The 12,010-nt window shown below is 32.8% G+C and overlaps 1 protein-coding gene across 2 annotated transcripts; it reads left to right on the plus strand.

The window, feature by feature from the left end:
• The first annotated feature begins 6,819 nt into the window (after positions 1 to 6,819).
• Positions 6,820 to 11,253, plus strand: LOC125188374 (probable protein phosphatase 2C 60). Of its 2 annotated transcripts, none has more exons than XM_048085173.1 (6): positions 6,820 to 7,037; positions 7,178 to 7,383; positions 7,764 to 8,226; positions 8,551 to 8,918; positions 9,604 to 9,840; positions 10,631 to 11,253. In XM_048085173.1, exons 3-6 carry the CDS (start codon positions 7,908 to 7,910, stop codon positions 10,886 to 10,888), a joined length of 1,182 nt encoding a protein of 393 aa, XP_047941130.1. In that variant the 5' UTR covers positions 6,820 to 7,037; positions 7,178 to 7,383; positions 7,764 to 7,907; the 3' UTR covers positions 10,889 to 11,253. The 2 variants fall into 2 exon arrangements, with proteins under 2 accessions (XP_047941130.1, XP_047941129.1); XM_048085172.1 differs by having other exon boundaries at positions 7,178 to 7,366.
• The last annotated feature ends 757 nt before the right edge of the window (positions 11,254 to 12,010 follow it).

Here is a 12,010-nt window from a genome sequence, read left to right on the forward strand (position 1 = left end):
CTTATGATAGTTTTTTTAGTTCATCAGGTACTTCTCTTGTGATGTTCTTGTCTCATGATTTACTTTAATTGATTGAGGGGTTGACTTTTTTTTATTCTATTACATTTCTGGATGTTAATTTCTATGCTCTTTGTCTAATTTGTTTGTCATGGCTAATTATATGGGTAAGCTTGGGCTAGTGTGATTGTTTTGTTCTTTATTTAGTTTATGCTATTGTCCTCAATTAGGATGGTTAAATTAAATTGGTTGGACTTGGATGGTTTGTATTGTGTTTAGCTCGCTAATTTCTATGACTTGAGCTTGTTTTGTATAAAAAAATCATTGTTAATGTCTAACTCACATTAATACACAATCCATTCCAACTTAATAGACCCCTATTGTCTTTTTGGTTGTCTCATACAATACAAGTAGTTTAACTTTTACACCGTGGAACTAATAAGTAATATGATTATCTCAAATATTATCAAGAACACATAAAATAAAATTAATAATATTACAAAAGAAGAATTGAAAAGTAGTATTACACTATTACATGTTCAAATTGAAACATAATTATAATGACGTTTTCAATAATTTTAATACAGTATTGTAAGTTGTAGTATAGTTGTTGATATGTTAGTATATACTAAAAATTAATGATATGAAGTAGTATTATTTAAAAAATGCAACATATTTTTTTTTAAATGGAGAGAATGTACAAATTAATCAAGACCATAAGATACTTATGAGTTATGATACTCTGGGCAGGTAATTTTATTATTTATAAATATGATATGGCAGAACTAATTATAATTGTTTATAGTTAATATCATACTATAAATTTAATTAATGCATGCATATGTCGGCGAAATAGCACATACTATTATTTATATAAAAATGATTAATTATATAATTATGGGATATAAAACAACTGTGAGAGAAAAATATTTCTTCTTGAAATTAGAATAGACAACTCATGAAATGACAACCATGCAAATAAGTGTACTAGTAATAAAAATGGCCTACCCCAAGTCCATATACACACAACAGCAGCGAGGACAACATTATTGATTGCATTCTCCATCATATGCAAATATCGAATAATTATTTACACCATAAATTTGCATCACAGATTCACAGCCAATTATAATCGATTAAAAGTCAAATAGAATACACTAAATGTGAATTTTCTTTTTATATTTCACAAAATGATGTGCGAGACGTTTTCAATGCATTACATCCCTTTAAATTTTAGGCCCTAATTAAATTATCATTTGTGTAAGTAATCGCCAAATTTACTTCACTATGATTTTTATATACATCAACTTTATTTTTCAATTATTTATGTAATATTAAGCCAAAATCGAAACATGAACTTGTCAAACAGGATCAAATGATTTTATATAAGAATCCGACTTTACATAAAAATTTAATGATTGGTCACAAATCACAGTCAAATTATAAAGTTATTTGATTCAAGTTGTATACTAGCATAAAAACAAGAAAGAAGACCCTTGAAATTGACTCAACATTTCCTCCACGCAGAGAAAGAAGCAAATCATATCCTATTGCCAATATAACTCAAAATTCTGCCATCATATCAGAAAATGAAAATGACTACTCATTTTATTTTCTGATTTTTGTGTGCAAAAATCTAACCATTTAATTCGCGTTTACTTCCATCTCTGATTCTATCTTCCCAATTCTATATTTGCATTTTATGTATATATATCATTACTAGAGTATAGGTGAGTATTTTTTTAGCATTGAAATTGTTATTGTAAATCAAATAATCATACAAGTGGTTATATTTAATATTTTTGACAAATTCTGTTCCATAATTTCAATAATTAACCAATTTATGTGTGATATTGGGATCCCTGTAGGCTGTATTTTCTTGTTACTTCAATAAAAATAATGAGGAAATTTTATCGAAAATTCTCAACCAAATATAGTTGTGCGACAGCTTGAAAACAATGAATGGGCTAGGATAGGACGATATTGTATTTTTGAAAAAGTTTGGTGTATTTGCCAGCCGCATAGATTTCCCAAAATGGCACACAAACGAAAAACATATCAACGTTAAGTAAGAATAAAAAATAAAGAACCAAAATATCTAATCTCCAATATTAAATCCTCATTATAATTTGATGGTTATTGCTAAAAATAAGTGTAAAGTGGAAAGTGGGATTATGAAACTATACTTTAGCACGATGTTGTCATTTGTCAAAGTTCTTTTCTCATCTAAACAAAAAATGCATAAACTAACAAAAATAGTGAATATAGATTCACAAAAACAACTAGCAATGATCTGTTACAATATAAAAAAATTAAAAATTAAAAACCAAAACCAAAGCCAGAAATAAAATGCTCTATATTATCATATTTATGTTTCTATTAGGGTTCAGGTCTTATCATGGGCGGACGCACCCTTAATAAACATGATTTTTTTATATTTTCCTTTGTAATTTTTTGTTAATTTATACCAATTTTATGTAAATTTTTATAAAAAAAAACCCTTATCCACAAGCTAAATTATACATGAATATAGTTTAAATAATTTTATTAATAAAATAGCCCTTACATGTGATGATTTATGCATCCGCCCCAGAGATTTGTAAATCTAAAAACACATAAAAAAACATGAAATCGAGGGAGAAATGATAGAATATTTGATTCACATAAATAAATCATCACAATACTATATTATAGTAAGACGATACATTCATTGTAGACTATGTTAAGTTGACAAAATATTATTAATAGAAATGCAAAAGGATCCAAATCCGATCGGCTTTGCTGAAAAATGTCCAAACACAAATATATGAGTTTGACTTGTGGGGAATACTATTTTTTTCTTTTCACACTCTAATTCAATTTTCAATTTTCATTTCACTTTTATTCAAAAAGTTGCCCCACATTTTCTTATGGGCAATTTTGCATTTCAAACGATGGGTGTGAATACTGCCATATATACAACATTTTAAACTTTTTGTGTGCTTTTATATTATTTTTAAATTGAATGATAAATTATGTGTCAAACTTTATATCAGTACAACAATGTCAAAGAGAAAATATCAAGTTTGTTATACTTTTTTCTCCGAATAATTAATGCGTTAGTAGACTCAATAAAAAGATCTCAATTTTGTGTAAGTCATAATATCTCATGCTTGACTTTGTTTCATATCTCATTTGCAATTTTATTCACGCAACATAAAATCATAAGTTCATATAGGTATATATATATAGTCAAAACAGTAATATTATAGTTTTAATAACAATACGAATTGAGGAAATTCCATTAAAATCCATTTTATTAGTTATTCCCTCCGTCCGCGAATAAGAGTCTCATTCTTCCATTTTGGTCCGTCCACGAATAAGAGTCCGGGTTCATAATTACCATAAATGGTAAAGAGACCACACATTCCACTAACTCATTCCACTCACATATCATTTAAAACTAATATATACAAGTGAGACCTCTATTCCACTAACTTTCTTTCACCCACTTTTCTTAACATTTCTTAAAACTCGTGCCATTTAGAAATATGACTCTTAATTGTAGACGGAGGGAGTAACACTTAATCAAATAACTCGTACAAAAATATTATTTCAATGGTATGAAATTGATCAAACAGATATGTAATCATCGATCACCAATAATTATCAACACATCGTATACTTGTCTTACACAAAGTAAGTTTTAAATGCTTGATAAAATTGGCGACTCATATAGTGACAATGCAGTTTACTAATTTAAATTGACTACTGGACCAATGTCGACGTGACAATATTACGCAACAGAGTTTTTTTTTTAATTTTGATTCCACACATGGCTTTTACTTGTAATTAAATTAGTCGAAAATTACTAAATTGAAGCTGTCATTTTGTAATAATGAAATCAAATCAAGTTTAAATGAAGTTTTACAAAGAGTATCACAAACATGCCGAGATTAATTCCTTAAAGTTGAAAATAATGAGAGAGAAATAATTAAAAATAAATGAGAGAGATTACAATATATATATATATATAGTAGATGTCTGTGTAGAGTTGTCATCAATGTCGAACCCTTCTTAAAGACCGAACTAGAGACCAAATTTGGGCCACTCATTTTTCTTAATCTTATGGTTATAATTAATTTAGAATTAATTTAATATTTTATTAAATAAAAACGTTTTTAATTTATTTTTTTTAAAATATATTTTTTAATTTTTTTAAAAAAATTTTATTTTTTTTAATTTTTCTTAAAAAAATTTAATTTTTTTTTATTCGATAAAAACTTACTGGAGTAAATAATGAACTATATTCACTATGAACTAAATGAATGTATATTATGAAGTAATTTTTCGCATTCATCGTATACTGAATTTACTTCAACTGAAAGATAATTATGTCATAACACATTATGAAGTAATAAAACTAATGAAATGAAGTAATAACATAGCTGAATGAAGTAATAAACTAACGTAATGAAGTAATATCATGACCGAATGAAGTAATAAACTAACAGAATGAAGTACTAAACTAATAGAATGAAGTAATAACATGAATCTGAATGAAGTAATAAACTAACGGAATGAAATAATAACATGACTTAATGAAGTGATAAACTAACGGAATGAAGTAATAAATCTAAACCTAACTGAAAGATAATTATGTCATAACACATTATGAAGTAATAAACTAATGAAATGATGTAATAGCATGACTGAATGAAGTAATAAACTAACTAAATGAAGTATTAAACTAACAGAATGAAGTAGTAGCATGAATAAATGAAGTAATAAACTAACGGAATGAAGTAATAGCACGACTGAATGAAGTAATAAACTAACGGAATGAAGTAATAACCCTAAACTCAACTGAAAGCTAATTATGTCATAACACATTATGAAGTAATAAACTAATGGAATGAAGTAATAGCATGACTGAATGAAGTAATAAACTAACGGAATGAAGTAATAAACTAATAGAATGAAGTAATAGCATGAATAAATGAAGGAATAAACTAACTAATGAAGTAATAAGTTCATAACATACATTCATTTAGTTCATTATGTAGTGAATATAGTTCATTATATTACTCCAGCAAGTTTTTATCGAATAAAAAAAATTTAAAAAAATTTTAAAAAAATTATTTTTAAAAAAAAAAAACATTTTTATTTAATAAAATATTAAATTAATTGTAAATTAATCATAACCATAAGATTAAGAAAAATGAATAGCCCTAATTTAGTCTCTAGTCCGGTCTTTAAAGGTAAATTTGTGGTTAATAGGACTCTGTCTGTATAGACAAGTCAAAAGAATCGAAACCGTAAGATAAGAGATGTCATTATTAAGTTGTGATAGCATAGGCGTTAGTAGGAATTTATTTGAGAAGAGGCAAAAATATGGTAGGTAATATATAAAAATTTATGTGTTTGATAAGAGATATTTAGTGCGGTTAAAATATATAATTGACAAATCATGGAGTACTACATAAATATAATTTCATTTATTGTAGTAGTACTTTTTTCTGGCTGTTTATTTTTGCGATCACTTAGAGTGATAGTAACTTTGATAGCAACTTTATTTTTACTTTGTTGTTAATATGTGAACTTCAGCTCACAATTCTTAGTTTCAGCTTTTATTATTGAGGAATACTTTGTTGTTAATATGTGAACTTCAGCTCACAATTCTTAGTTTCAGCTTTTATTATTGAGGAAATATTTTTTTTAACCATCTAGACCACAAAGTATATAGCCTTCTATATAGCTTTCTATTTGTTAGGTATACAATTCTTAGTTTCAGCTTTTATTATTGAGGAAATATTTTTTTTAACCATCTAGACCACAAAGTATATAGCCTTCTATATAGCTTTCTATTTGTTATACCTAGAGCATCTCCAATGGTTCCTGGGCTAGCAATAGCCTAGTCAAAAACTCCTTCTGCCACATCATCTAGGGCAAGAAACGAAGTAGTCTTCATATAACCGCTAATGTGCAGTGACTGATCCCGATCAACCACATTTTGGCGGTGGACAATGGGTCGAGGTACCGCCGACTGCTGCGACTACAACGCCCTTTGTATCAGCCGATTTACCTCGCGGGACGTATAGGCCGCCAACTCTTTGTTAAATCGCCAGTTGCACTCCTCAGCATCCCCACCACTATCACCACCACTACCACCCACGCTGTTGCCACCCACATCACTCATTTCGCGATATTGCTCTTGTAGAGAAATTAAGAGAGAGAGAAACTCGTTAAAACAAGTGGTGCGAATGAAAATGACGTGCAGATCGCATATATATAGAGTTTCGAAAAAAAAGTAGCATTAGCCGATCGGGAGAGGCCAGCGGACCGGCTAGCGAATCGACGTGGGCTAGCCGATCAGCTCGGTGAGTTGCCGCTCGCCTATTACAATAGTCGGCTAGCGGACTGGCCAGTGCCCGTGAATCAACTAGCCGGCCAACTAGCCGCCATTGTAGATGGTCTTAGACATAAATTCAGTACTTCATATAATTTGGGTGGCAATTAGTACTGACTGCACATGAATGAGAATACACAATGGATGAGAATGACTATGATTGAGGATATCATGAATTTGTTATAAATATATTACCGAAAGTAATTTTGAATAATTTAGAATATAAATAGTTAGATCAAATCAACCAACCAATAGCTGAATTGATACCCACGCGTCACCACAAGAGCTCATAACATGGAAAATCCATGCAATTTCCGACCTCATCCTATCTTTATCGCCACTTCATTGACTCTCTTCTCTCCAAAAAAATCAATTTTATAACCATTTTTCTCACTCTAAAATTAATTATATATAGATTTTCAATTTCCCCTAGTTTTTGCATTTCTCTCCTGCATATTGTTTCTCTCTCTAGATTGACATTATTTAGCTCTCTCTCTAGATCTTCGCTATTTGGAAGAGAGAGAGTGGAGCCCGAACCTGGTCCTCTGCTTTGCTGGCTTCAAGCTCTCCATTGTTGGTTTCTAATGGGGTTTGTCTGATGAGATAGACCAGAGTTCAGTTACCCCCAATCAACACAACCATAATATTAATAGTAACACCACTTTCTCTTCTCTTCTCTTCTCTCTCTACTGCTTCAATTTCGTAATTCATCTCTCACTTGCTATTCTCTCTCTCTCTCTCTATATATATATATATATATATATTGTTTATTGTTTTCATTTTCACTCGCAGTCAATCATATCATCACAATCGAATTGCTGCGCAGAAAAGAGGGATAAGACTGAAAGGAACAAAAAATCCTTAGAGGAGAAAGTTCATTTTGAAAATTTCCTAATTTCCCCCTTTTTGAGGTGACGGACCCACAGATCTACGCCGTTTTTTCACTTTCAGATCTTCGTTTCCGTTCACTCAGCTCTGAAGGTAACTTCCGTAGTAAGGTGTGTGTGTTAATTTTGGTACTGGAGCTGAATTTGCTGAGGGTTTTCGTTTTTTCGAATTTAGTAAATTTAGGGCGTTTGTATCTTAGCTATATTTGGTTTAGCAATATTAGTTTCTGTTTTTTTGGGATTTGGACCTTCCAGAATGTGAACTAGCTGACCAAATAACTTTCCGAAGAAAAAGTGAATTTTGATTTTTTCAAAGCCGATTATTCAATGGTGTTGAATTTTCTGGATGTTGTTTGCGGCGTTAGTGGTAATAGATCTTTCCTTGCCCGCACATGTGAAAAATTCTTCTCCATTAATTAGTAAACGTTGCTTGATATCATGGGACAGTTTTGAGCTCTAAATTTTGATATTTTTGTGGGTTTTGCTTTCAGACTTCTAGCTTGCATTTCTGCTTCGTGGAGGAGGCTTTGATATAATATAAGTTCACAATTGGGTTTAATTAAGGTAAGAGAAGTTGGTTTTGGGAGGTTGGTGAATGCGAATAATTTGGAGGGTGGTCTGGATGAGATGAGGGGATGTTATCCGGGTTAATGAACTTTTTAAGGGCCTGCTTTCGGCCAAGGGCGGATCGTTATGTTCACTCGGGTTCTGAAGCGAGTGGTCGTCAAGACGGGCTTCTATGGTACAAGGACCTTGGCCAACATTTTAATGGAGAGTTCTCCATGTCTGTAGTTCAAGCTAATAATTTACTTGAGGATCAGAGCCAACTGGAATCAGGGTGTTTGAGCTCGAACGAGACAGGTCCATATGGCACTTTTGTGGGAATATATGATGGACATGGTGGTCCAGAGACCTCGCGGTTTATCAATGAACACCTCTTCCAACACCTAAAGAGTAAGTGCTGATATCCGCCAGAATTTGAAGTTCCTGTATGTATAGTTACTGTAAAAGCTTAGTTTATTTTATTGGAAAGAAAAAGAATAGATTATCTGGGATATTTTGCACCTAATATCATCTGCTGGTATAAGATCTTGAATGGATGATTGCTGTTGCAAAGAAAGTCCTGTGCCAAAGGCAAGTTTTTATGTGTTTTTATTGTCATTAAAGTGGCAAGAAACATGAATAGGAGCTTGACTACTAAACTTGGTTTCTTATGCTAATTATTATTTTCTCAATAGCTGTTGAATTTTTTGGTTCTTTTATTTCTTGATCTTGCAGGATTCACGGCGGAGCATCAATCCATGTCAGTGGAGGTTATTAAGAAGGCATTTCAGGCCACAGAAGATGGTTTCTTCTCAGTTGTCAGCAGACAGTGGCCCTTGAAACCACAGATTGCAGCAGTTGGCTCGTGCTGTCTAGTAGGAATCATCTGTGGTGGAACTTTATATGTTGCCAACCTTGGCGATTCCCGTGCTGTTTTAGGGAGACTTGTCAAGGCTACTGGGGAAGTGCTTGCAATTCAACTCTCGGCAGAACATAATGCAAGTATAGAATCTGTGAGGCAGGAGCTGCAGTCTTTGCACCCTGATGACTCGCACATTGTAGTTTTGAAGCATAATGTATGGCGTGTCAAGGGTCTCATTCAGGTTCGTCTTGTTCTAGGTCTATAGTGGCATTTGACCTAGTTTGACATTTGGTGCTGTTCCTTTGTCACATGAATGGTACTAGGGTGTGCAAGAAATAATCTTCAATCTAAATTACCTCAATCGCAAAAATCAAAGGATTTCTGTTGTCCATATATTAGCTGATGTCGGAAAATCTCCAGTTTAAGAGATTGTAAACCATGTAAACTGATCCATTGTGCTTGTTATCTGTTGAAATGCTCAGTCACAAGATGAAGTATGATGGTATATCTGAGGCAAAAGTTTCTTCCTCTGTACTCCCTTCAGTTTTAGGTTGTCTTAATCTATGGTTGTCATAGTTATGACTTTCTGCCTTTAATATGGTTGTGTTAGATGGAGAAAGATTCATGAAATCAAATTGACCTATTTTGTCAGTTGAGGACATTTGCATGTCACTGTGTAAAGTTATTGCTTTGATAACAATTTTTTTGCAGTATTTGTGGATTTTGTTACTTCATTTAATGTCTTTGAGGTAGTGGATGAAGTCAACATTCACCTCAGTTACTCTTTCTCTTCAGAATTGTATTGCATTTTAATGATGTGTCCTGGACTATTAATTAAATCAAGAACCGGCAGTTTTTGCTATTATCCCTTAATATTGATTTTTGTTTCATTTGTTACAGTTGGTAATAGGTATGTTGTTTTACAGGTCTCCAGATCAATCGGAGATGTGTATCTGAAAAAAGCTGAATTCAACAGAGAACCATTATACCAAAAATTTAGACTTCGGGAGCCATTCAAAAGACCGATTTTGAGTGCAGACCCTGCTATTACAGTGCACCAGCTGCTGCCTCAAGATCAGTTCATTATATTTGCATCAGATGGTCTTTGGGAGCACCTGACCAATCAAGAAGCAGTTGATATTGTCCAAACCCATCCGCGTAGCGTAAGTTATTTAATGCTTTAACTCATTCTCATCTTATCAGTTAAGAACTACATTGACGTGCAACCTGCCCCGGATTCACTTCATCATTTGAGTAAAAGAGCGGCCGAGTCTCGTAGCTTAGCGTCATCCGAATATTACAAGAATCAGTTACTATAATAAATTAGGAATTTTTCAGAACATGTAGGCTTAGAGATGTGTGCATATTCATTTGTTGAATGAAATATAACTGGTGATTAAACTTTGCTTGTGGAGGTGAAAAAAATCATATAGGACTAGAAAAAGACAAAAAAAGATCACACAGATGGCCCTATCAAGCACAATGACATACTATCTTTTAATTACTACATGGATGGTTGAATCAGTTGTTTTTATGGCCAAACAACATTAGGTTCCTCCCATTAAACAAATCTTCCCTACCCTCGACTCTGTTTGTTACTGACCATAGTTCCTAGTAGTAGGTTCTGATGCTGAGATATTATTTGGAGCTATTATATTATTTCTTGTATTTGTAAGTTTTCTGTAACTACGTGAATGATCACTAATAGTCTCCCAACATTGATTTACCAATACCTTCAATAATGGCTGATTTGGAAACAATCCATAGATGAAGATATGAAGATGATCTGTAATGACTTTGCAGTGTTTGTTTCCTGTAAATAATACCCTTCCAACTAGCAAAAGACATTTCTTTCAATCGATTTACTGTTTTCCCCATTCTCCCTCCTAACTATGGATTCTAGGCTAGCAATTAGCATAAGTGAATAAGGTCATTTGCTCGTATAACGTGCAGGGAAGTGCTAGGAGATTAGTGAAAACAGCATTACAAGAGGCGGCTAAGAAGAGAGAAATGAGGTATTCGGACTTGAAGAAGATAGACCGTGGGGTCCGCCGACATTTCCACGACGACATCACCGTCGTGGTGTTGTTTCTCGACTCACATCTAGTGAGCCGTGCTAGTTCAGTTCGGAGTCCTAGTGTATCTGTTAAAGGGGGTGGCATCACCGTGCCTCCCACTTTCCTCGCGCCGGCTGAACCCGCGGCCACCTGACCCTGCTGGCCGCCCCCATTTGCTAATGTTAATGACATGTTGTACAATCGTCATGTGAATACAGGTAGCCTCGATGATAAGAGCAGCCGTTGAATTCTTTAAAATGTACACTGTAACTTTTTTTTCTTTTTATTTTTAACCGGAGACTAATACTTGGCATAGTTGGAAATGCCGGGTAAAAAAAAAGCAGTCTTGAAGGTGAAGATGATTATAGGAGAGCTGTGTTTTTCTGGGCCAACGTCCCTTTTTCTTACATTTCTTGTTTCGTATGTCATTCAGCTTCACTTTTAATCTATACTTATTACTTTTGTAAATTCTTGGATCTCCTAGCTTAATGTCCTGATTTAGTTCTTGTTAAAGTTACATCTATCCCTCTCCCCTTTATCTTCGCCTTTTTAATTGTGTTTTACTTTTATTGCATACTACTACTAGAATAGTAGTATGGTCCATTTCACCTTTTCTTATTGAGAGAGAAGATCTGAGACTAATACTGCTCCACCTACTAGTCATGTACCGCAATTACTCCATTTCTTTTGTGTGATAGTTTGGGGGTGCATTTTGGGGTGGTGCAGAGAGAGATAGGGTTTTGAATGCTTTTTTACTGTGTTAACTGTCATGTCAGTGTCAGTGTCAGGCATCTTTTTGAACAGTTTACTAAACAACCAAGTGAACTTAATCAAACTACCGTAATTCAGTTTTTAACAAACTTTATGACTATATCATTCACATGTACATTCTCTCTTAACTTAAAATAGAGTCCTTCCTTGTCAAGTTATGTGGGACATTTTTTTTGGCACGATATTAGAGAAATTTATGTTTAAAAGTTAAGTAGTGATAGAATAAAGTATTAAAAGAACATGCTTTTAATAGAAGAGAATTATGGTGCAAGTATAAAAGATAGAATATGGTGCAAGTAATTTTGGGTTGGAGGAATAATAAAAGTTGAGTTGTACATATTTTTGGGTTGGGGGAAGTAATTTGGGTTTGGAGTATTTACTTAGTTAAGTGTATACTTTTAGTTATTTAACCATCACAAAAGCATGTTTTCTTAATACTTTTCTCTCAATACTTAATCTAATATCATGAAAAAAATGTCCCAATATCTTGACAAGGAAGGACTAT

This window comes from Salvia hispanica, chromosome 5 (assembly GCF_023119035.1).
Source record: "Salvia hispanica cultivar TCC Black 2014 chromosome 5, UniMelb_Shisp_WGS_1.0, whole genome shotgun sequence".
In the NCBI taxonomy this organism is placed as follows: Eukaryota; Viridiplantae; Streptophyta; class Magnoliopsida; order Lamiales; family Lamiaceae; genus Salvia; species Salvia hispanica.

What these genes read in the sequence shown, in the direction of transcription:
- LOC125188374 (XM_048085173.1), top strand. Translation starts at nt 7,908, where the DNA reads ATGTTATCCGGGTTAATGAACTTTTTAAGGGCCTGCTTTCGGCCAAGG. An exon ending in CCTCTTCCAACACCTAAAGA is followed by an intron (nt 8,227 to 8,550) that starts GTAAGTGCTGAT and finishes TTGATCTTGCAG; the next exon opens with GATTCACGGCGGAGCATCAA. An exon ending in TCCAAACCCATCCGCGTAGC is followed by an intron (nt 9,841 to 10,630) that starts GTAAGTTATTTA and finishes TATAACGTGCAG; the next exon opens with GGAAGTGCTAGGAGATTAGT.